This window comes from Camelus dromedarius, chromosome 25, assembly GCF_036321535.1.
Source record: "Camelus dromedarius isolate mCamDro1 chromosome 25, mCamDro1.pat, whole genome shotgun sequence".
Classification (NCBI taxonomy): Eukaryota; Metazoa; Chordata; class Mammalia; order Artiodactyla; family Camelidae; genus Camelus; species Camelus dromedarius.
This window is the reverse complement of record NC_087460.1, coordinates 19,803,976-19,828,772: the sequence shown is the minus strand read 5'-3', so window position 1 is coordinate 19,828,772 and position 24,797 is coordinate 19,803,976. Positions and strand designations below refer to the sequence as shown.

The following is a 24,797-nucleotide window of genomic DNA, read 5'->3' as shown; positions in this document are numbered from 1 at the left end:
AGGAAAAGGTCCAGTAACCAATGCATTCGTGATTGTTGGTGCCATATCATGGAATTTTTCATTTTATGAATTTTCCAAAGTTTATTTCTATAAGTACAGAAACATTGTAATGGAAATCTTTCTAAAATTTGTTAGAACTTAATTCCCTCCTTAAATGAAGTAGAGTGAATATATTTTAACCTTTGACTCATAGCATCATTGTGACCACAATTCCTGACTGAAATTGAAATATAAATGAATTTATCTCTTTAACTGATTCTTCTCTTTTGGGTGATATGTATCTCTACCGTTTATCACATACCCTGTTTTAATCTGGTACTTTTAATTTGTTCGATTCTGGGAAATTAAATTACCAATGTTGCTAAATTATTTATAACTTGAAAAATAAATTTGATTAAATCCCTCCTAAAGGTTGACATTTAGTACAGATGTATGTTACAGCATTTAATGAATGTCAGGATTGCCTCTGAAATCTTTGTTAGTCTGAGTTCCCAGTGAGCACAGACCTTTTTGTGCATCATTTTGTCATCATTTTATCTGCAGGTTTACTGCAGTCCAGATACATGGTAGTCACTCAGTAAATGTTATCAGATTCTTAACTTTATATTATAGTCATTTTATAATTTTCTGCAGTCTTCATGATTAAACATTTAATTTGCTGTATAAAACTATTTTTTACTAAAAGAATATTTATTATCTGCTATATTCTAGGCAGTAGCTTATCAGAGAACAAAATCTGTCCATGTTATATATCATTTTTTCCTTTAATCATTTTTCTAGTGTTGGTAATTCAGATTATTTACAGCTTTTAGCTATTAGAAATAATCATATGTTGGGACATATCAAATTTTTCTTCCATTGCTATGATGAACTCCCAAAAACGAAACAACTGGGTCAATAGGTATGAATATTTTTAATGGTCCTAAATGCATGATGCTGAATTGTTTCCCATAAAGGTTACATTGTGAATTTGCAATTTTTGCCAGGATCCCAATTTGCCAGAATTGAATATTTTCTCTTTTTTTTAAATGCTTTTCAAATTCAGTATATTTTAAATGGAACCTGAGTTGAACATGGTTCCTTCCATCTGTTCTCAATTGTATTTCATTGTCTGTAGCTTTTGCCAATTTATATCATAGGATGCCTCTTCCAGTTTATAATAAGGATGCTTTTTGCCTCAATTTTTATGAATTTTCAACATATTCAGGTTTCCTTTATTTCTAAGATATGATTGATCATAATATGTACACCAGCATAACATCAGCATTTCAGGAGAAAAGAAATACTGCTACCATAAACATACACATCAATTATTAGCTAATTTTACTTCCAGAATCATTAAAATGTTTTTATTGTGGTCAACTGTACATAAAATTTACCATTTTAACCATTTTAATGTGCAGTTCAGTAGAATTATGTACATTCACATCACTGTGCAGCCATCACCGTTACCTATCTCCAGAATTTTTCATCTTTCCAAATTGAAACTCTTTATCCATTACATGATAACTTCCCATCACCCTTTCCCCCAGCTTCTGGCAACCTCTGTTCTACTTTCCGTCTTTATAAATTTGCCTGTTACAGTCACACTTTGTGTATGTATCTGTTCATCCATCAATATGTTTCCACATTTGGCTATTGTGAATACTGCTGCTGTGAACATAGGTACACAAGTATCTGTCCAGGTCCCTGCTTCCAGCTCTTTTGGGTGTATCCCTAGAAGTGAGGTAGCTAGATCGTGTGCTAATTCTAGGTATGATTGTTTGAGGAACTGCCATACTGTTTCCATGGCAGCTGTATCCTTTTACATTCTCACCAGCAAAGCAAGATGCTTCCGAATTAGAACACCAAGCAAAAGATAATACATTTCAAATATATGGAAAAGCATAGGAAATAATATGATAGAGACCTGTGGACCAATCACTTGAATTTTAACACTTTCTGCAGTTACTCTAGTTCTTTTTTAAAATTAGTACGTCGTATCTAAAGCTCCTCCCCTCACGTATTTCTCCATCTTCCTTCAGAGGTGACCACTATTCCAGATTCCTTTGTATCTTTCCTTCCATGCTTAGATACTTCATCTCTCTATGTATATATGTGTGTGTGTGCGCGTGTGTGTATCTCCATAAACAAGATATAATATTCTATGTTTTTAAATTGTACATAATAATGTCATAATGTATGTATTGTTTTACAGTTACTTTTTTAATTCAAAATTATATTTAAAATTTTTTTCAAGCATATTGAGGTATAATTTACATACACTAAAATTCACCTATTTTAACTGTATAGTTTGATGAATTTTGCTAATTGTTCCACAGCCTTGTAACCACTACCGCAATTAAGTATAGAACATTTCCGTCACCCTAAAAAGTCCTCTCATCTCTTTGCAGTAAGTCCCCTGCCATGGCCCTCCCCCTGCAAGCAACCACTGATTTTGTCAATATAGTTTTGCCCTTTCTAGAATTTTATATGAATGAAATCATGTGCTATATTGCCTTCTGGGTTTTTTGTTTGTTTGTTTTTTGTTTTTTACTTTTTTATTTTGCTTCCTTCACTTGGCATAATGTTTTTGAGATTCACCCATGTTGTTACATGTGTTAATACTTCATTTCTTTTTTTTTTGCTAAGTAGTGTTCCATAGTCTGAATATGACACAGTTTGTTCATACATTCACCATCTGATGGATATTTGGGTTGTAACAGTTTTAGACTGTTATGAATACTGTTATGGACATTTGCATATCAGTCTTTGTGTAGATATATGTTCTCATTTTGTGGGGGTGAATACCTAGACTGGAAATGCTGGGTCAGAAGCACGCACAAGTATATGTTGAGCTTTATAAGATGCTACCATTACTGTTTTCTAAAGTGTCTGAGCTAACGTTATGTTTAAGAGTTATATCTATTAATAAAAGTAGATATTTTTCATTGTAACTGTTCTATTACGTTACATTAATGAATCGCCATTTATTTACCCAATCTCCATTTCTTTACTATACAAATAACATTTCAGGGGGCATATTTATAAATTACTTCCTTGCGTACATGTACAAGGTTTTTTTCTCTATATAGTGGATATCTGCAGATGGAATTGCTGGGTTCTGGGGCAAACTCACTGTCAGCTTTAATAGATATTTCCAGATTACTTTATAAAATGGTTGGGCATTTAACTTTTAAGGTTGCAATACCTTCAAATTACTACAGACTTACATTGGGCCTTTCTACAGAGTTTTTCATACAAGTAGATATTTGGTTTCTCTGCTATCAGAGTACAGAATTTCCCAAGCTTTTTCATACTGTAATTATTGTCCTGTTTTTTTTTCTTTCGCTGCACTTTATGTTTAAACAGGAGATTCATATGGGACACTGTGTGAATCTGACTGACGAGGCGGTAGAAGCTGTCCTGACCTGCTGCCCGCAGATCTGCATATTGCTCTTCCACGGATGCCCCTTGATAACAGGTTAGTTGTTAGGCTGTTTGGGTTCAAGTCCGGATTTCATTTTTAATAACTGTGACTTTGAGTTAATAACTTAACCCATTCCATTATTCCGTGTCCTTATCCAAAATGGATGAAATGACAGCACCCTGCCTCGTAAGCTTGGTCATGATGAGTATCTGACAACACTTTACATGGTGCCCAGCACATAGTAAGGGCCCAGTAATTGTTAGTCATGAAGATTGTGGTGATGATGGTGGTGGTGGTGGTGGTGGTGGTGATGATGGTGATGATGGTGATGATGGTGGTGGTGGTGGTGGTAGTGGTGATGGTGGTGGTGGTGGTGATGGTGATGATGGTGATGATGGTGATGATGGTGGTGGTGGTGGTGATGGTGATGATGGTGATGATGGTGATGATGGTGGTGGTGGTGGTGATGGCAAGTGCTCAGTAAATGTTCACCACAATGAGGATGACGACGGTGGCAGTGGTAGTGGTCATGACATTAAACAAGATGCTTTATGTAGTCAAGTTTGTAATACTACATCAATCCGATATGCTAAGTGACCTGTTAGTTGTCATCTCATCAAGCTGTAGCTTGAGAGACTGAGATTCAGAATAATTTGGACTCTTAGGCTACATGTGGTTCTTCCCTAAAGGAGAACAAAGCAGTCACAGCCCTTCTGGCCTGTATGAGAGCCGCAAGCCCCCTTTCACATGACCCCGGTGACAGGTCGCACACCGCAGCATCACCTGGATCTTACTCTAAGTCGGTGCTCACGTCCAGCCCTTCCACCTCATCTCTCTAATTACAGTCACTGTCCTAGAAGTCCTTTTGACAGCTTCTGTTTTCCCTTATGTTTGGACTACCAGTCTAAACCACGCCTGTAATGGGCTGTATTTGGTTATCAGTGACATCCATGATGAAGACTGAATCTTATTTTAGGCAGACATTTCTCAGAGCACTAAAGCCAGAAGAGGCATTAGAAACTCTTAACAGTGGGTACCTCTAGGGAAGGTTGCGGAGAGACAAGAGAAAGAAAAAGCCTTCACTACATACCCTTTTGTACCTTTTGAATTTTGTATCATGTGAATGATTTTACCTATTAAAAATTAATAATCATAATTTTTAAAAAGTAATTTAGAACCAGAAAAATTCATGGGCCTAAGGACAGGGAATTGGTACATGTAAACACTATTCTAGGGGTCATGAGAAGGTAGGCAGAGGCCCTCTGGTCATCAGAAAAAGCAGAAAATTACATTGTAACAAGTGGGCTGTCACTGTAAGGTGGAGGAGACCACAAAATGTGAAATGTAATAACGGCAACATTTGGTAATAGAGCTTTTCAGAATAACAACTAAAAGTGTATAAATCTACTCACTGGGCTATGTGTACATTTAATCAATACATTAAACAAGAAGATGTACTCAGAAAGTGACTCCATTTTCCTCTCACTGTTTCAATTACAAATCTGCTCTAAAGGGGCTGATTTTTCCCAAAACCAATGAAAATCTCAGACATATGTTGTTGACTTATCATTCTCAGATAGTTAAAAAAAAAAAGTCTTGTCATTTCATTTCAGTCGTTAAAATGTCTTTGACCCACGTAATACTCTAAACAAGCTCACATTACAGGTTTTCGCTCCTCCCGCCGGCCCCAGTTTGCCAGGGGTGGGTGAGGGGACATCGTTAGTTTCCCTGCTGACCACTTCATGCTTCTCCTCTTCCTTCCCCAGCTTCCCCACCGTGGTTTCTGACCCACTGGTGTCGGTGCAGGGTAGGACGGTAGTGGGCAGGAGGGGAGATAGGGAAAGAAAAGTCTTACTTGACCACAGCACCCTGGGCTCTGTGGGTGAGCTGACCCTGATCCGTACTCTCCCCACGGGGGGGGGGGGGAGGGGGCACCTTTCATATTCTCCAGGGTCCACCCTCTCCCACTCCTCTCACCATTGGGTTTCTCTCTTTATCTTCAGTTCTCTTGATTGAAGCAAATGTGTCCTCTGGCTCGTAGCTAGCTAGCGTTTTGTCTTCCTCTGCCCCCAGGCATCTGGCCACACACCTTCAGTCTCTTTCTGTTGAGATCTCCGAACTCACCCAGGTTGCTCTCATAAGCAGAACATAAGGCAACCCGTGCCAGTCCACATCTGTCCACAGAAAACCCGTGCTTTAGACAGTGAGATGGCAGGTGTTTCTTATCTTCAGTCCTCTCTCTAGCTTCATGGACTCTTACCACAGCCCTGGGTTTTAGTTGTCTTAGGTGTGGGTCTGATGCTCATGTGCTGTGTCTCCCCCAGGCGCCAGGGGGCACACCGGATTCTCCAGCCGGTCTCCTGAGAGCCCTCTCACTAGGCTTCAGGGGAAGAGCAGGCACCTGCAGCCCTCTTCCTAGAATTCAAATCACAACTGTCTTCAAAGAAATCCTTTCTTCAATTTCCAGTTCTCCATCTCTTCCCACTTTAACATTTCTGTGTCTTTGGTTGAGGCACCACGGATTCCCAAATCAGTTTTCAGCGAACCATTTGCAAGTCATGTATAGGTGGTCTGGTATCTCATTTTGGAATGAGAGGGTGGCTGTTATCTCCAGTCCTGAAACCTTAGCTGAAAAGTCCTATTTTAACATTCCATTTGTCTCAGGAAAACTTGGCTACATAACATGTTATAAAATCAGCAAAGGCTTGATTACCTTTCTGGTTACCATTTGGAAATAAATTTGCATTTTCCCTCTACTTTTCATAGAAGTCAGGACAGAGTGTACACAGTCACCCAAAAAAACTTACTATTAGGCAGACTGCTTAAAACAGTTATCAGAGGCCCTGTAGATAATGAAATCTTTAGAAGGTACAACCAAAAATTTATTTGAGTACAAGATTAATATTAAAATGCTTAAATGTGCCTGTGTCAGTGTAGAAATGACTGACATTGCTTTCTTAAAAAAAATTAAAAAGTAAAAAATAAATAAAAAAAGAAATGACTGACAAATACCAGTTTTCAAGTCTGGAAAACATGTTGCAGTGGTTAATCTGATTTTTAAAGCAGAAGACTTTTGAGATAAAATTATATAATTATTGAGATCACTGGTAACCAAAGATACATTAATAGCTGGTGAATTCAAGAGAAATGCCTGTCTGGTATGACCATAGACACTAGGAAAGCTTAATCCTACTAAATTTTTCCCCATCCACGTAATGACTCAAAATACTGAATTTACCAATTACCTTGCTGCAGAGCAACCACATGACACGTAACTCCCCTCTTCAGTCTTAGCTTACTCTCTTTCTGAGTAGTGTCCCTTCCCAGCTGACCAACGCACACGCACACCCCCTTTGAAAGGTCTTACCCTTGGAAGTTCTCCTGTTGAGAGGGACTCTCCTCCCGTGCAAACCTATCAAAGCGCTGCCCGCGTAAATCTCATTGTGTGCTACTGCCGCCTTGTGGTCATACCGTTTTCCTTGATCTGCTCCATGATCCTTGATCTCACTAACTGCAGCTGCATGGTGTGGTATTCCAGACGACACTAAGGGTATAGCATAAAACAAAAAATGTTTATATGTCCAGAAAGCTGGGTAAATGTAATATACCACTATAATGAATGTTAATACATCAAAGGCTGAGAAATACTATAGCTAAGAAACAACTTTTTAAATCCAAGTGCCAGGGAGGAAGAAATTTCCCTCTGCCCCTCTAGGTCCTTCTGGCTGGTCTAAGAATTAAGTTGACATGGGACAGAGTAACAGAAGAAAGTCAAACAAAGTTTAATGATATGTGTACGCGGGAGAGACCCGGAAGAACTGAGTCACTCACCGAAGTGGCCGGAACTCTCACCCTACATTCCCCCCTCGGCAGCTAAAGACAAAAGAGGATGTTGGGGACAGTGGTTTGGGACTTCAGAAGGGAGGAAGGAAATTCACATGAAGATGGAAAAGCAGATGTTTGGTACACAAATATTTGTTGAGCCCCGTGGAGGCAGTGGGACGCAGAGGTGCTCTGATCCCTAGGTCCTGCTGAGTTTCCAGCTCCACACCTGGCCCATTTTCTTTGCAGACGCTCTCTGATGATAGCTCTATTCCTGGAAAAGGCCCTCACTCCATAGACAGTGAGGGGCAAGGTCAGAGTTTCTTCTTTTGAGTCTTGATTGTTTTCAGCTGAAAATAATCCACATGCCAAAGAGACAATTTAGGGTGGCAAATTTTGCTCCCATACGGAAGCATTTCCCGATTTTTTTTCTTAGCACAGAATAATTATATATTATTTTTTGATCCCTGCTCTCACAGAATAGGAGGTGAGTTACTGAAATGTTTGCTCATTGTGACATGGTTTTTAATAATAGTGCTTAGATTAAAACAAAATCTCCAGATAGAGTGAAACGGGCCCCCACCCCCAGCCCCCTGCCGTCGCTCCAGAACACGGAGTGACGTAGCTTTCATGGGCCTCAGCTTTCCCTCACACATAATTGCCAGTCATGAAATCAGGAGACCTGATAATGAGACCAGTTCATACACAAGGCTTTTATCAATAAAGGTTCTCAAGGAGCAAAAAGCTGAAGTTTTTCAGTTACTCAGGTCATCTCTGCTCATCCTCCTTTCCCGTCAGCATGCCATGGTATATTTTTGCTACCATCATTGAAGGAAAATAAAGTGGGCTCATATATTTACCTTAAATTTAATTTTAATTTCTTTTTTCTACAAAGAAGACAAATGCCTTTTTTTTTTTTTTGCCTGATAAATGAAAGTTCTTTCTCTTTTCATGGCACCTTAATGTTTTCTCTTACGTATTCATGTGATTGCTCACATCTGACTTGATAAGACAATATAATTTATATTCAATAAAAGTGTATATATACATATATATATATCCAATTGTTTGTGCAATTCTAATATTGTGTTAAACTCAAAGCAACCTGACCCCCCAATTGTCAGTGTCCACTGTAGTTACCCATCAGATTCCCTGAATAGTAGGTTTATCTTCACTGTATTTCTAAGTTTTTATAACATTTCTTAATATTACCATCAGAATATAAACAGAACTCCACATTATAAAGTAGGTCTTGAAACTGTTAGAAGCACTCTGATTTTATCTCTGCAGAAGAAACAAAAAAACTGTATTGTAAATTATAGACACTATGGAAACAGCAAAAGAATTTTTAAATGAATTAAATTATTTTAAATTCCATTATGTCTGCAAAGATTTTCAGTAATTTCAACTCACCCAGTTTCATTAGTCTACAATGGCCATGCGTTTCCGTTTCTAATCACTGCGTACACACATTTCACCGTATTCGCAGGCGTGGACGTTTAGATTTTAGGAGAGCAGCAAAGCAGCTAGGCAGCAAACACTAGAGCCTTTATGTTTACACTGAAAGGCAGGAAAACCCAACAGGAAATCTGCCGCTTTTGATTGCACTGACTTGAATTTTAGTGATATCTGAGGATTTGTTTCAGCTTGATTACTTTACAAGTTCTTTACTTAAATTCCTGAATAATAAATATGTCAAGATTTACCACAAAGAGCCAAGCAGTTTGCTCCAGAGTTTCCCTGTAATTTAAAAGCTGATTACTTGCTTGAAGGACAGCTCCTTTTTTAATTTCATATTTCATTTTCTAAGTCCTATATTATTTCCTCCTCATCATTTATCCATCCATTACTAGTCCAGCAGGACAGAGCTGCTTTTTGCCAGCCACTGTCGTGAGGCATCAGAACCTTGATTACTGTTTGTAAAAATGTGCCCAGCCTCCCTTTTTTCACTGTGTACTCTGTGAAAATGTCTAAATTACATTTTCCTTGATCATTTGCAAAAATTAGCTTGTTAATTTCTATTTCACATAGTTTCTTCTTTTTCTTGGGGCTTCAAGGTTTAATGCAGGACCAAGGAAGGAGGACAGGTGACTGATGCTTGAAAAACCTGAACTCCTGGATGGTTTTTAGGGAAAAGCTTAGATGAAATTTGGGGTGAGGGCTGCAGGGTGTGTGACTTTCTTCTGATTGGTTGGTGGTGAGATTTCAGGGCAGCCTTCCAGGAATCTTGTGCTCAGCCTAAAGTTACCATCCTCCACCTGGGTGGGGGGGCCTTACTTCCTGCAGAAGAGCTCAAAGGTGTTGTTAAATATATTCTGTTCCTTGAGGAGGAGCCAGGACCCTGCCCCGAGGCTGCACTGTTGCTTCTTGACTGTTCTCCCTTGTCTGCACTCCCTCCCTTCCCTGATCAGCAGCTGTTTTAATCTGCCCCTGGGAACTCAGGGAAGGTCAAGGAGGCTGAATGAAGCCTATTTCTTACAAGCAGGAAACGGGGCACACAGGAAGGATTTGTACCAGGGAAGACCCTGCAGGGTTCTGCTCTGTTTCAGTGGTAAGTTTCCTCAGAAGTCACGTATACAAACTCCCTTGTTTTAAAGATAAAGGAACGAAGATACAGTGAATTTAGGTGGCTTGCCCCACATCTTAGAAGTAGTTAATAGTAGAACCGGAAGTAAAAACCTAAGTCACCTAACCCACAATCTCTACTCCTTTCCCCAATAGAGCAATTTCCTAAGGCTCTTGTGCCAAGTAGATTAACTATTAGTAAAATGGGGGGGGGGGGGGGATATAGGAGAGTGACATCAAGCATCAGCGGTGTGATTGGTGTAAATTATCTTTTGACTCTTTTTCAGTCCTTAGTCTCTGTTTTGATGAGTGGCAGAATAAGCCACCCCAGAATCTGCCTCTCTAGCCTAAGGATTCTTTTAAGCTAATTATTTTTGGGAAACAGCAGACAATGGAGAAGCTCAGAAAACAGAGCAGAAGTTACCCTCTTGTAAGGAAAGCTGACATTTAGAAAGGAAATCTCCGTTTGTAAGGTGTCTCCTTCAGTCAGTATCTTCCTCTATGTACTGACAGGGATGACTAAATCATAAGAGAATCTTACCAGCGGAGAAGGCACTGATTTAAATCCGTGTGGCAAATCTTACTATTTCCAAACCAAACTCAGGTCCACTCAAGTGACACATGGCAAAGCCAGCCTGTCAACCCCAGGTTGTGTAGGGAAGTGCAGGGTGGTGAGTAAGGAGAACAGACAGCTACGCGGTGCCAGCTGGTGCCTGATGAGCCCCGTGACCCCCAAACTGCCAACCCTTAGGCATCTGCCTGCTCCTCTTCAGAAGATAAAGTGCATTCTTCCCTGACACGCATTTACCTCAGCGGAATTAACCGCCCTGAAAAATGGGCAGCCTCCCTGGAGCGCAGGCCGGCTTGTCCCAGCCCACGTCTCCTCCTTACCAGAGTCATACATCCACTACGTTGGTTGTCTCAGTCCATGTCTTCATCTTATTGGGGTCATAGATCCAACTATACTCCCATGTACCAGAGCCCCTTACCGCATTTGTAGCCAGTCAGACATCTGTTCCATCCCTTTGTGTTCACAGCCCCTTCCCCAATAAAATACCCTGCCCGTCCACCCCAGCGCTCACACAGGCACCTCTGGCCCACTGTTGAATCTATCAAACTTTTCCTTTGTTTCTTAAACTTTCCTGTGTCTTTAGTAAATTCTTTTCCCACCTGGGACACCCACTCATGATGTCCCCCAACAGGCTGTGCTCAAAAAACCCTAACGTCCCGGAAGGCTTTCAGGCAGAGGCAGCATTAGGAGTGCGGGTTGCAGGGTGTGTGATTAGCTCGTGGACATTTTTCTGGTTGGTTGGTGGTGAAGGAATAGGGTGATGTGTAGGGGAATCTGAATCATCAATCTTCTGGTTCCAGCCTCTTGGGGTCTGTGTGCTTGTGTTCAGCATGTAGTCAGCATCCTCCACTGAGCGGGGGGCGGGTCCTAGTGTCTGCAGAACCTCTCAGAGGTATGTGTCAGATTGTTACCTCTGTCCCTTCGGGAGGAGCTAGGAGTCTGTGACTGTCCTTCAAGCTGTTTTTACTTTTCTTGTTCAACCACTTTCCTTTGTTTCTGCATTTTTCTAATTTTCTACTTTTCTAATCATTAGCTGTTTGAGTCTGCTCTTTGGAATTCAGGGAAGGCCTAGGAGATGGAAGTTTTTTCTGCAAGTAAGAAATAGGGGACACGGAGGGGCTTGTACCCAGGAGGGCCCCATAGGGTCCTGCTTGGTTTCATTACCCTCGTTTATTGTGCTTTTCCTGGTAACTTCCCATAACTGGTCTCCCCACAACCCCAACGTCTTTCCTGTGTCTTTAGCCAAAGATGGTATTTAAAGTAGTGGCTTGAGCCATCTCAAGGAGTTTACTCATTTTCCCAGGGTGTCTCCCACGTATACATGAGGTATACTTAATAAAACTTGTTTTTCTTTTGTTCATATGTCTTTTGCTATAGAGGATCACAGCCAAGAACTCAGAAGAGTAAAAAGAAAATTCTTTTTCCCTCCTCCACAGTTGCTACAGTGTTCTGGCAAGGGATCATGAAATACTTAGAGACGCCACAGTTTCTCCCTATAGCATAATAAACTCACAGGCATTTAATATTCCTAGTATTGAAACTCACTGCCCTAAATGGGAAAAAGATGCTTGAGGAGATTTGGAGTAATGTAATGCTGCCATCTAGCATCCAAAAATTTTAATTGCATAAAAAATATACTATTTGCTCACAATTGGAGGGAAAAGTATCTTCCTATTTATGTGCAATAATAAATTCCTACAAGAGTGACACAAATATAGTCAGAAAACAAATATTTACATATTATACTTGATAACATATTCATAACTAGTAAAAATGCCAAAATAATCCTAAAAACATCAACTAAAATGAAACTAGAAATTACATATTTCCAATTTTGTTCTTTTTCAAAACTGTATTGTCCCTTGAATTCCCATGTAAATATTAGGATTATTTTGTTAATTTCTTTTCTTTTTAAATCTTAGCTGGGACTGTGCTAGTGATTGCATTGAATCTGTAGATCAGTTTCGGGAGTATTGCCATCTTACGTCTTCTGATCAATGAACATGGTTAATTTGTTTCAACAATATTTTATAGTTCTCAGAGTATAAGTTTTTCACTTCTTTTGTTAAATTTATTCCTAAGTATTTTATTCTTCTTTATGGTAATGTATATGAAATTACTGTCTTAATTTCACTTTTGGATTGTTCACTGTATAGAAATACATTCATTTTTGTCTATTAGTCTTGTACCCTGCGACCTTGCTGAATTTATTAGTTCTAATTTTTAGTGGATTCCTTAGGAAATTCTGTATATCATATTACCTAATCTACAAATAAAGAGCTTTACTTTTTCCTTTCCAACATGAATGCCTTTTCTTTTCCTTCCCTAATTTCCACGGCTGCAACCTCTAGTGCAGTGTTGCATAGAAGTGGCAAAGCAGAAATCCTTTTCTTTCTTCCTGATCTTAGAGGGAAATATCTGGGCTTTCCCCATTAAGGATGATGTGAGCCGTGGGTTTTTCAGAGTTGCCTTTTATCAGGGTGAGGCAGTTCCCTTCTATTTCCAGCTTGTTGAATGTTTTTATTGTGAGTGTTAGATTTTGTCAAATGCCTTTTCTGTGCCCATGTTCTAATACTCGGAACCTGTGAATAAAATAGGAAGGTTACTGTGGGTTATCCAGGTGGGCCCAATGTAATCATAAGGGTCCTTAAAAGTAGAAGAGGGAGACAGAGGGAGAACCATAGAGATGGCAGGATGCAAGGGATTCTGTCTGATGTTGCTCACTTTGAATATGGAGGAGTCCAGGGGATGAGGTGGTCTCTAGGAGCTGGAAAAGTGAAGGAGGTGGATTCTCCCCTAGAGCTTCCAAAAAAGACTGCTAACCTCCTAATACCTGATGTTATCCTAGCAAGGCCCATTTTGGAATTCTGACCTCCAAAACTATGGCAAAAAATTTGTATTGTTTTAAGCCATTAAGGTTGTGGTTATTTGTTACAGCAGCAAGAGGAAACTAATACAGTGTATTACATTAGTTGATGTTTAGATGTTAAACTAAACTTGCATTCCTGGGATATGCATATAATCCTTTTTCTGTTGCTAGATTTGGTTTGCTAGTGTTTTATTGAGGATTTTTGAGTACATATTCATAAGAGATAATGGTCTGTTGTTTTGTGTGTGTGTGTGATATCTCTGTCTGGTTTTGGTGTCAGGGTAATACTGGCCTCATAAGAAGAAGGTGGACAGTGTTCCCCACTCTTCTATTAGAATAGCCATTCCCGCTTTGTTATAGTTGCTATTTACATGATACATCTTTGTCCATCCTTTTACTTTCAACCTATTTGAAACCCATCCTTGGTCTAGAGTTCCTGTATAATAGACTTCCTCTCTAACAACTGATGATATTTTTATGACAATGAAAGCTGCATTTGTTATATTCGTAGCTGCTGTTTTTAAAATTAGCTACTGATGTAAACCTTTGTTTTCACAACTATAATAACTTCTTGTTTCTATATTCTCTCTGGTTCTCTTTCTGGCACTAAGCCTTGGTATTTTGGCTTGTTTTTGTTTTACATAAAATAAAATTTAGTAACCATATGTTAGGCCTACTTTTTTCTTCCTACTGGTCTACCAAATCTTTTAAGTCTAAGAATCACTACACTAGAAATTTTCTAAGACTGGGTTAGAGATACGTTGTACATACAACATAGGTTGTATCTCCGGAACAAGTTTGTTAAACTCCTGAATAATTTTCAAAGTAATAAAATTTTAGGAGTACCTTTGTTTTAACGTATTTTACTCATTTAATTCAATTTTTTAAAGACATTGTAAAACTGACTTTACGAAAGATATGTAAACCATATTAAAATCTCTATTATATGTTGTGAATACTGAAACCCATCTAAATATCCAGTCATACAGACTGGTTAAATTGCAATGAATTCATATAATCGTTATCTATTAAAAATCATGTTTTATAAAAGCATTATATGACATGGAAAAATGTTCAACTGCAGGTCAAGTTGTCCTGTTCTGGTAACTGCTCTCCCCACTAACCTTTCTGGACACGATGCCGCTGCCCAAGGTGTTTCAACACACCCGTCGGCTTTCTTTAATCACTTCTTTGTAAATAGTCACTTCATTAAACCCTGTTCGGACACCCACTTCAGTATGTCATCTACTTCCTGCCAGGACCCTGAGACAGTTTATACACAAGTTAATGGTGAAATTAACCACTGGAAATGGTAAAATTACACCATTGACCTGTTATTCTCTGGTTGGTGAAATTAGGATAAAATTAGAGAGAAAACAGTAAGTGCCTGTTTAAACTGTTGCTATGATATGTGCACTGCAGTGAACAATAGGGATGGTTACCATCAAATAAATGTATTTATAGTTGTATGCTATTTTTTATATATCATCTCATTTAATCCTTTAAACAACCCTATGATATATCATCATCATTCCCCGTTTTACACACAAGGACACAATAAATATCTTTGATGACTGTGAATTAATATATCGTCATTGTTGTCTTTTGTAGATCATTCGCGGGAAGTCTTGGAGCAGTTAGTCGGCCCAAACAAGCTAAAGCAAGTGACGTGGACTGTTTACTGATTCTCACGGAAGCTTATCAAAGCTGTGCCCTTCACCCTGCTTTCCCAGGGAGCAGTGGTCTTTGAGGCTGGCTTTCCAGTGATATGATTTATGCCTTGACATTAACCAGACTCTTCAGCATTTGAATCCTGCTGTTATTCTGTGTTTGCTTGATGAGTGATTGTCCTTGAAACTTAGTCCTAGCGTGCCCTCTGATGTGCTGGGGGATGGTCCTGTGTTTGTTTCTTAAATAACAAAGTTTTAAATTACCTGTTTTCCCTGGGGATTCATTCTACCTAGATATTTGAGCTGTTACAAGAGAAATTGACCAATATGGATAAACAATAGGAGAATTCTAAGTAAAGAAACTTCTGTAAGCATGAATACCTTCCTAGCTTCCGGATACTACCTTCTGAAGTATTTAAATGTCTGTTGGCCAAAAGCAAAGCTGAACATCAGGCCTGTGAATTCGCCATGGAATTTACTATGTCGGTGAAACAAGAAGCATAATGGTTCACTGTGGTAACTGAGGACACCACGTACCTCGGTCTTCAAGCGCCGGGGTGCTCCTGGGCCCTTGCCTAGCCGCTTGTTATGCTGCGTTTTCCGGCTGCTCTTCCCAAACGCGTGCTGTTCGTCTGTGAACTTTCTTCCTTAAAAGCTGCGTTCAAGAATGTGTAAGAATGAGTAAATGCAAACCATCATCACGAAGCTTGTATCCTGAAGCTCCACTGGTTTCACACTGTGAAATAAACAGCCCGGGGCTCAGTTTTCCAGTGAAATGTACTACTGTCTGTAATCCCCAAATCCTCGGACGCTTCCTGTGCTTACACCGCCCCGACGGTCAGCAGATTCCCTGGGCCGTGAGCCTGTGTCAGGGGGCTTTCTTAAAGATTTCCTATTTCAGCTCCGATGTAGTGAAGAACAGGGAAAATACGGGATGGTAGACTTGCTTGTACATGTTTAGAGGAAGAGTTTCCATATTTAGCTCTTGTTTCTTGTCCTTACTATTAATTACCTTGTAAGTGTGATACGTTTATAGCATGGATGTACATCCTGCCACTGCAAGGGTGGTATGTGTGTATATGTGCGTAAAATGGGGAAGGTCTTCCACGCGTGGAATTTTTGCTAAAGACAAATTCAGTAAGATTTATTATTGAACACCCAACCATGTCAATAGCTTTTTCCCCTTTTGGGGAAACTGATTTCAAGATCTAATGTGTCAGACTTTTAGGATCTATAAAGGCTTTATCATCCTGAAGCAGTCTGCAGCCTGATTTTCTAAAAAATATTTCTCGTTCCATTAGCTATTTCTTACCACGCTGTTTAAAATTTTTATTCCCCCGCCCTATCTTACCTATCCCTGTCACCCTTGCCTTTTTCTGTTTCCCTTTTCCATCAGTCACCATCTGACATGTTTTATTTTTTACTTCTTATGTCTCCCCACCCTAGAATGTGAGCCTCATGAAGACAGAATTTCTTTCTTTTTCTTTTTTTTTCCACTGGTACATCTCCAATGCCTAGAACAGTGTCTGGTACAAATAAAGAACCCAAATATTTGTTGAATGAATAGACAAAATAAATAAAGGATAAAATAAATAAATAAAATATGCAGATGTCCAGTTTCTAATCTGACGTGTGCAGAGGAAGTCAGCACTCCTGTCCTCACGAGATAAAAGCTGAACAAGCTGAAAATCACGAAGCAGTGCAGTATTATTTGAAAGTAGACTTGGATTAGTTGTAAATATATACTGCAAACACTAGGACAACCACTAAAAAAATGTCTTTTAATAAATACAGTTGATAGCCTAAGGGAGGAGAGAAGATGGAATCACATAAAATGCTCAATTAAAATCGGAAAACGCAGAAAAAAAGGAACACAAAAAAGAAACCAAGTACAAGGGCAGTGAGTAGGGAACAATTATAAACTTGGTGGACATTAATCCAACTACATCAGTAACCTCTTTAACTGTGAACAGTCTCAATCCAAACCTGCTTGTTAAGCTGTGACGTCATTTCAAGGCTCACCATTATATAAATATGGATGGTTTTTAAATATTTTAAGTAATATTTGGATATCTCAAAGACCTTCTTGTACCCTCCTTATACATCGAGAGGAAAACAGAAACAGGGTGATAGATATTTAAAATTAAATCCAGTCTTTGCCTCATCAAGTTGACTTCCACAGTTCTCCAAAGTGTAACTGGCTCTACTTTCCTCTTCCTTATCTTGCTGAGGACAACACTCAGCAGAACACCCTGAGCTTTCACAGAACACGTCGACAAAAACCCCTTCTCTCAAATGCCATCCAGCGCCACTGCAGCCTGTAGTTTCTATTAATTTTAACTAAAGCTGAATCAAAATTGTGAGTTTATAAGTTTTAAGCCCCAGTAGACCAATGGAAATTAGATTCAGCAAGAGCTGACTCACTGGGTTGTAGTAAACTTTGACGTCCAAAGTTCAAGAACCCTGAGTAAGTAAATTCCGAGGTCCACTGTGACCCCAGCTCCAAAACTCCCATCCACCTTTCTTACTTCCCTGTCTACGCAACGACTGGCCCTTTACTGGTGCCCTCTCAGAAGGTAACCACTGGTACCAGGGCCTCATCTTCCCAGGGATATCCTATGTTTACTGCCAGGAAATGCACACACATTCATATGTGCGCGCATGTGTCCTTTTTACATAAGTAGTGGTGCACTGTGCATGTTCTTCTTCATGTTGTTTCTCATTTACGTCCTCATGTCCTTATTGATACATGAGATCCTGACCCCGGGACACGCAGTGGTGGCATCACCAATTTCTAGCTGACCTCAGTAAACCGTAAAAAAGGCATCATAAGGTTTCACAGTACTGAGTGTGTAGGAAATTCTAACCCTGTATTTTTATCCATGTTCCTGAACTGGGGCCCTAGTAGGTACTAATCCTGTATGAGGCACTTTGTACTTTCATTTAATACAATAACCCTTCAAGGTGCGGTTCATTAAAATTTATTACTGTTTTATGAAGAAATTAAAGCTCAGAGAGCCTACCAACCCCAAATCCCAACTGGAAAGTGACAGCAGCCTGACTCCGAAGCCATGTGCTCCATGCCACACTAACTGCATCTCTGACCTTTACAGGTGATTTTTCAAAAAATACAGTATTCTTCTGTATTTTATTTAACTCAAAGACACATCATCATTAGTGTAACCCAAAGATACACTCTGCTACAATATCTGATTCCTCTCTGCTACTTAAATCACATGTTGTCATTATTGGGCTTTGCCTTCTGTAATTACATTACACTACAGCAGTAGAACTAGAAAAAAAAATACTACAGAGAGAGATTTCTGTATTTGGCATAACACAGAACAAGTCTGCATGACAAAGGCTGACAGAACAAGACCTGCCATTTAACACTGAACATGCGTTCTTTGAACTGGAGCTCCTTCGAGGGTTAAACCCAGACGTAGCTGCATCCACACTGCAAGTAACCTCGATGATGTCCCCCCAGAGAACGTCCCACTCAGCAGGCTCAAGGCTGAAACTCCCACACCGTGCTCGTCGTCAGGCCATTGTTTTCCCGCCTCGTGGGCTCTGGGAGCGGATACTCCACCACCTTGTGCAGCTGGTGCTGAATGCCGTGGCCGCTGAACTGGGGTCGCCTGGGGTCGCCAATCAGGACTCGAGTTCTTTGGGCCCGAAAGCAGTTCTTCAGCCACTGATGCAGGCTGTCTGCCAGGTCTTCATCATAAAACATATCTCCAAGCACGACAAGGTCCCACTTACCTTGTTTCAAATCCAGAATGTTTTTGGTTAAAATGGGAAAAGGATTCAGTCGGTTCAGTTCACAATTTAGTGTAATAGCCATTCCTGCAACTTGAAAAAAAGAAAAAAGAAATTACATAGTGAATTGGTATTGGTATGTGCTAGGCTGTTTTAATTCACTGTTGATTAAATAATTTAGAAACTCTCCTTTTTCTTTCCCTTTCTGTTGAAAGTTGTTTTTTTAGATAAAGAAGCCTAAAGTATATGGCAACGTAAGCTATTACCTACAATTCTCAAATACATGAATACCCTGAAAACAAACAATACGAAACATCTGGAAATGTTGAGGTTTTAAGGAACATTTGCTGATCTTGGCACAGCTTTCTAGGAGACAGGGAAACAAGCCTTGGGCTTGAGCAGGATGGCAGGTTAGAGCTGAGAGCCTCTGAGGCTCTCGAGGGCTAGGTCCTCAGTGAAAGGGAAGACCAGAATAAACTCAGATAACGTTGCTCTAACGGAACAAAATCACCCCCAAAGACACAGGCCTCTCCTCCCTTGGGTTTTGGTCAAATAAATACTACCACATATTTCAGGGAAGTCCTAGCCCAGAAATCCAGGCAGTGCTCCCAGGCTGGCATCACTTTGGGATATCTGACAGACACAAAGTCCTCCCGTGAAAAAATGCACCATCAACTCAGGCCCCACAGATAACGTCCCACTCAGTAAGTTCACTATGTCAGATTACAAAATACACACGGAAACAGGCCATCATGTTGAGGCACCTGTAAATATTAATCCTGTAAGAAAAAAAGAGACGTGCTTTAGATATTTTAAAATACGAAATCCTTACTAGGGTCTATGTCATTGGCCAAGATCCTTAAAGCTCCACTCATCTTAGCAGCAATAGCCGTGGCTCCACAGCCACTCCCAACATCTAACACGGATTTCCCTCTGACGACACCAGGATTATCCAGAAGATACCTAAATTAGAAAGAAAAGGGAAAGCATTATCTAAGAGGGATGGGAGAAGGTCAGGAAGCGGTGTCCCACATGTTTTCTTTGGATTGACTGGACAAAGAAAGAGTGGAGCTTAGCAGAAGAATTTGGCCCAGCATTGGCAAGTCTGGCCCGACCAGACTGACACAATGTCAATCTTAAGAGCTGGGCCGAGGGGGCAGAGAGAGGACCTGGTCATTTTGGTCTTTGTCTTGAGCGGGTTTGAAGAGCCGTTCCCTACGACCGACCACTTCTGCTCTTCAAGTCAACTGTTGAAAAAAGGATTGAGCACTTGCTGTGATCCAGAAACCACCAAGCACCAAGAATACAGACTGGCCGAATGCTGCTGGAGCCAGGATTCAGTAAGCCGGATCCAAAAGCCCTCGTCTCCTTTTGACCGTTCATCACAGGGCGGCTTTCCCCACGGCTTGAGGCATGTTATAATGAACTCACCGGTAAGGTGCCATCGAAGTCCAGTTCAGCCAAAGAATCTGGACCAGGGCTAAGTAGTTACCAAACAAATGAAGATGAATGGGAAAATACTGAAATAATAAATGCCACCGACCCTTGACCTCGGTGTTGGAATAATAATGAAGGGCAGGAAGTATGGCCCAGTGAGGATGTAGCGCCCTGTCTTAAAGGGACAGCTGCTACCCACGGTGAGCTGTTGCCACACAGAAATGCGATGTTATCAGAGATTCTTGTTTTTCAAATCAAAGTAAACTTTCATGTGAAATCCCTCGAGTATTAAATGTTAGCAACTACTTTTTTATTTATTTTTTTAGAGGAGGTACTGGGGATTGAACCCAGGACCTTGTGCATGCTGGGCATGCGCTCTACCCCTTGAGCTGTACCCTCCCCTTAGCAACTGATTTTTTTTTTTAAAGTTTACAAGTAAAGGCCAAACAAAACACATTTGTGGATCACCAGTTTGTGACCTCTGATTCAGACAGTCTCTTAAGGAATTTGACTGCATTTATATTTGGAGTTGATAAACAGTAACTTTCACAGACGTCACTTAAGATGTTATTTCAAAAATATGATGTAAGTAAATAAAGTTTGAAATTTTGGCAACACAACAACCAGAAAATTGGGATTGATACTACCCGGAAAGCTTTCCAGTCCTCAGGGTTCTCCAAAAAGCTCTATGATCACATTTATTTTTTTGTATTTAAAATTATACACTCTGAATTCTATTAGACCCCACCATTCCTGTGAAAGAGAAGTCCTTATCCTTTTCATTTCACAGCTCTGTAACCTCAAGGCATACACAGATTAAATACTCTACCAATCTAAGAGCAAAGACTAGACTGAAACGCTCAACATTCTTGCCTTTGTTTCAGCAGCTGCATTTTAATAGAAAGCATAGTGTGAATGTGTGAGAAAATGTCCTTAAAAAACGACCTTTGCAGTATGGAGCGTCGGAAAGGGGGGACCTTAAAAACGCAGATGCAAGTCCAGAGTTCACCTGCGATGTCAATAAACCACTGCAGAACAGGGAATCCTTGAGCAGCCCAGGGACTCACATCCCTTGTTCTTTGAGAGATTGGAAAGAAGCAATGATGGAGGAACTGTGAGTTTTAAGGAGCAAGATTTACAGGATTAAACCAGGAGAGCCGAAGGACTGGGGCTGTTTAGGCTCCACCAAGGAACTCTGCATTAGGAACCACGGATCTGAGAACGGTGTGAGATTTCTGGATCAACAGCTGCCCAGGGTCTTAGCGGACCCAGGATTTCTCTTGGGGAGAGAACTATATTTGGGGAAAGATCTTGATGAGCTTGGAGTAGAAGGTAAAACTATGCAATGAAGCAACCCCCAACTATTCTTAAACTGCTCTAAATTAAGAAAACAATTCTGGGTTCAGCTCTGGTTTTTTGAGAGGAGCAGGGAGGATGTGGAGCTGGAAGGAGCTGAAGAGAGAAAGGATGTGAGGATATCCCTAAAGGCCCAGCTTCACTTAGGGCCGTACCTAGACAGGGCTTGGCCTCCTGGCCAGTAGATTGCCCAGTAAGGATCGCTGTGGGGCCACAGGTCAGCTCTCTCCCACCAGAACTTGCATCTGGGGGTCAAAAGCCGCAACTGGATTTCAGGGGTGAGGCTGCCACTGCTGGTGACTTCAGTGTTCTCCTCCAGGAAAGCTTTCATCTCAGGGTCCAAAAAGCTTCCAGTTCCTCTCCAGGGGCAGTGGCCCCAGGGGAACAAGGGAAGACCACTGCTTCTCACAGCCTTCTGAAGGGCACCACGGCAGTTCACGGGAAAGGGTGCGAATGCTCTCCAACCTGGGCTCAAAGCCATCGGTCCTGCCCTTAGCGCAGGCTTGTTGGTGTCGCTGTTGATAAGAGTTGCTCCTCGTGGGGAAAGAATAAGGGTCTGGCTGCCAAACTGAGCTCAACTGGAATCTCCGGACCCCTAAAAACAGAAATGATACTGAAAATTCCAAGGCCCACCGACACCTCGAAATCCTATTACATGGTAAGAAAATATAGTGTTAGCTCTCTGGCAGATGATTCACAAGTGCATTGGTGCATTAACTTAGGAAAATCCAACCTTTTCAAAGATGCCTTTTCACAACAGAATCCTTTTAATAATTTAGAACAATAAACATACAAGCATTTGATTGTGAAAGACTCCCTCAGGAACATGCCTGTCACAAAAAATAAGGTATACCTTTAAGTGCATTTAATAAATCACCTACTTTTAAGTAGGCACTGCGTTTGGCAACTGTGAACAAAATAAACAAAAGTCCCATCTTCAGGAAGCTTGGATTCTAGTGGTGGAACAGAGCAATTAACAGGACAAACATGGTTCTTACCTTTATGAAGTCTAGCCAAAGAGCTCTGCAGGTTATCAAAATGTAACTGTCTGTGGGCAGAGATATACAAATGATACTGACTACGTTCTATTTCAATTAAAATAGTCCTAGCATAAAAGCAGTGTCATTAAGATTCAGATTTTTTTCCTTAAAAAAAAAAACAACTATGGATTTAATTGTAATAAAAAAAAAAAAAACCAACTCCCAAATCTCTTTCTGTAAATCAGTTGAGTCATCTTTATCAAACCTGGACTGAAAGGCTAGTTCTAATAAAGAGACTTTGATAAGATTAAGTAAGAATGAGGAACAGTAGTTTAAACACATTACATACCCAGTTGTTTGGGACCTCTGATCGGTTCTGCATAAGTGTTTTAAATAGTCTTATGTCCACGCAAGTATTTAAGAGTAGGGGTCCCAAGCACAAACGCCAGGAGAGTAGGGGCCAGACTGGTGATGCACGCTGGTCATTAGGTAACAGACAGGCTGTGGCAAACTGGAAACTGTTTCAAACCTAGTCCAAAGGGGTCAGCAAACTGCTGCCAGGCAGGGGCATCTCGCCAGATCTTCCAATTTCACAAGATAATCCAAATATTTACACATAAACTCCCACTTTTAAACACGGGCAATTAATTAAAATATCAAGACACATGGCAGGCCAAAATGGTTGTCCGGCTACTAGTCTGTGAACTCAGAAGAGACCTTCATTGGGTGTTCAATTAGCCCACATTTATGCCCCTGCAATCCCAGGGACTCGAACAGCCTGACCTCACTGGCCTAACTCTGTTAGGAAGGATTGCCCTTGAATTGTACAAGCCTAAGTTTTAAAAAGCGAGCAGGGCAAATAAGAGATGCCTTTGACTTTGGACACAGTGTCTTCCAGGCCGATGCCGCCCCCTCCCACGCCAGCACCAGCGCAGCATCCGTTTAGGAATATGCGATTATGTGGCGGACCCTTGGCACGTGGGTTAACTGGTAAGGAGAGAAGACGCCCTTAAAGGGGGCAAGTTCCAAACGTGTTAGCACGTTATTTCCCACCAGGGAGGAGGGAGCACTCAGTCTTAAAGGGGCAGGCACAGCCCTCCTTCCCTCCTTACCCGGCTGCGCGAACACCGCCCTGGGCAGCTAAGCACAGGGCACGCCTCTCACTCGCTTTTGCGTCTCTTTCCGAGCCTCCTCTACGACCGCTCCCGGGGGTCGGGCTTCCCCCGGGGAGGATGCGCCCGCGCCCGCGCCCGCGCCACCCCGCTCCGCCCTCCTTCCCGGCGGCGCTTCCCCCGTCACCGCGCTTCTTAAAGGGACAGGAAGTGCGAAACCCGAGGGCGCCCTGACCTCACTTCGGAGATAGGAATGTCAAATTCGGATTTCTAAAATAACCACTCTGAAACCGTGGAGCGTCTGGTTTGTGCCGATCACACTAATAGGCATAGAGTGGTGAGCAAAACAGACACAGTATATGACGCTTTACATACAACCGAGATTAAGTCCTAATATGACCTCCCTCATAATGTTCATACACGTACGACGTAAATCTTGAGGGATACCCATATGTCCATCTTCCAACCCCTCAACACGTTCCAAAATTAACTCACCATCGTACCTTACAACAATTAAGACCTGCTCTGTCGTGCCAAAGGCAGTGGGGGGTGGGGGTGGGGGTGACCCAAACTTAGAAATAGGCAAACACGTTTCTGCATCGGAGTTTGCAGTTCGAGAAATGAACTGGCAGCCACCTCTTCAAAAGTAGAGCTGGTGGCTTGCGTTGTCTGCTTCTGTCCCTGTAAACTGGAACCTCTAGAAACCACTACAGGAGAATGAAACTTTGTTACTGCAATTAACAGCCCCAGAGGCATCCTTATCGTTTGCTTCTTTGATGAACGGCTGTATTTATTTCGGATTGATGGGCTAAGCACTTTGTTTTTCAGAATATTCTGCCCTAGATTTCGTCTGTAAGAATACATGTGTTTCTATGATGAATAAAACCATATTCATTAACTTATTGGCTTTTTTTTTTAAAATTAGCAGCTGAGGTAAACCTTTTTCTCAACTATACTGTCTCAATAACACTGTCTGATTCGCGTGCTAGCAATGATTCTTAGTGGGTGTTCACGATCAATTTGTCTAAGAGCTGTTGTTTGTAACCAGCTTCTGTATCCTCCCCCAGTCGTCGTTTTTAAATTGATCTGCTGCCTTCCATTCCTCCTGCCAGTGCCTTAGTTCCGCCTTGTAATGGCCTGCCTGAATTCCTGTAGCTGGTCTCTCTGCGATCCTGTCTTCCTCTACACCATTCTCTACAGCGCAGCTTAAATGTTTTCTTCTGAAACGTTCATTCTCTAGTCCAGAA

At 41.0% G+C, this 24,797-nt stretch overlaps 2 protein-coding genes across 5 annotated transcripts in view; one reads left to right on the top strand and one right to left on the bottom strand.

Moving 5' to 3' along the window:
* Positions 1 to 16,508, top strand: part of AMN1 (antagonist of mitotic exit network 1 homolog) — a 37,348-nt gene extending 20,840 nt beyond the window's left edge. For all 3 annotated transcript variants that reach the window (XM_031443839.2, XM_031443838.2, XM_031443840.2), the window contains 2 exons: positions 3,352 to 3,463; positions 14,848 to 16,508. In XM_031443839.2, coding sequence (XP_031299699.2) covers positions 3,352 to 3,463; positions 14,848 to 14,921 — 186 coding nt within the window. In that variant the 3' untranslated portion in view covers positions 14,922 to 16,508. The remainder of the gene's footprint in view (positions 1 to 3,351; positions 3,464 to 14,847) is intronic.
* A 1,363-nt stretch (positions 16,509 to 17,871) lies between these two features.
* ETFBKMT (electron transfer flavoprotein subunit beta lysine methyltransferase) lies at positions 17,872 to 23,692 on the bottom strand. 2 transcript variants are annotated; one of them, XM_010998002.3, is made up of 4 exons: positions 23,551 to 23,692; positions 21,614 to 22,053; positions 19,498 to 19,628; positions 17,872 to 18,758 (listed from the first exon to the last, which is right to left on the bottom strand). In XM_010998002.3, the coding sequence occupies exons 2-4, from the start codon at positions 21,937 to 21,939 to the stop codon at positions 18,415 to 18,417; spliced, it is 801 nt and encodes a 266-aa protein (XP_010996304.1). In that variant the 5' UTR covers positions 21,940 to 22,053; positions 23,551 to 23,692; the 3' UTR covers positions 17,872 to 18,414. The 2 variants fall into 2 exon arrangements, with proteins under 2 accessions (XP_010996304.1, XP_010996305.1); XM_010998003.3 differs by lacking the exon at positions 23,551 to 23,692 and adding an exon at positions 22,788 to 23,523.
* Positions 23,693 to 24,797: the final 1,105 nt, after the last annotated feature.

Bases quoted from the DNA above. Each gene is read 5' to 3' on its own strand.
- ETFBKMT (XM_010998002.3), bottom strand. From the start codon at position 21,939: ATGGCTTTGAGCCCAGGTTGGAGAGCATTCGCACCCTTTCCCGTGAAC. The intron at 19,629-21,613 runs GTACGGCCCTAA...TTTCTAATTTAG, and splicing joins GGAGGCCAAGCCCTGTCTAG to GTATCTTCTGGATAATCCTG. The intron at 18,759-19,497 runs GTAAGGATTTCG...CTTTTTTTCAAG, and splicing joins GGCCAATGACATAGACCCTA to TTGCAGGAATGGCTATTACA.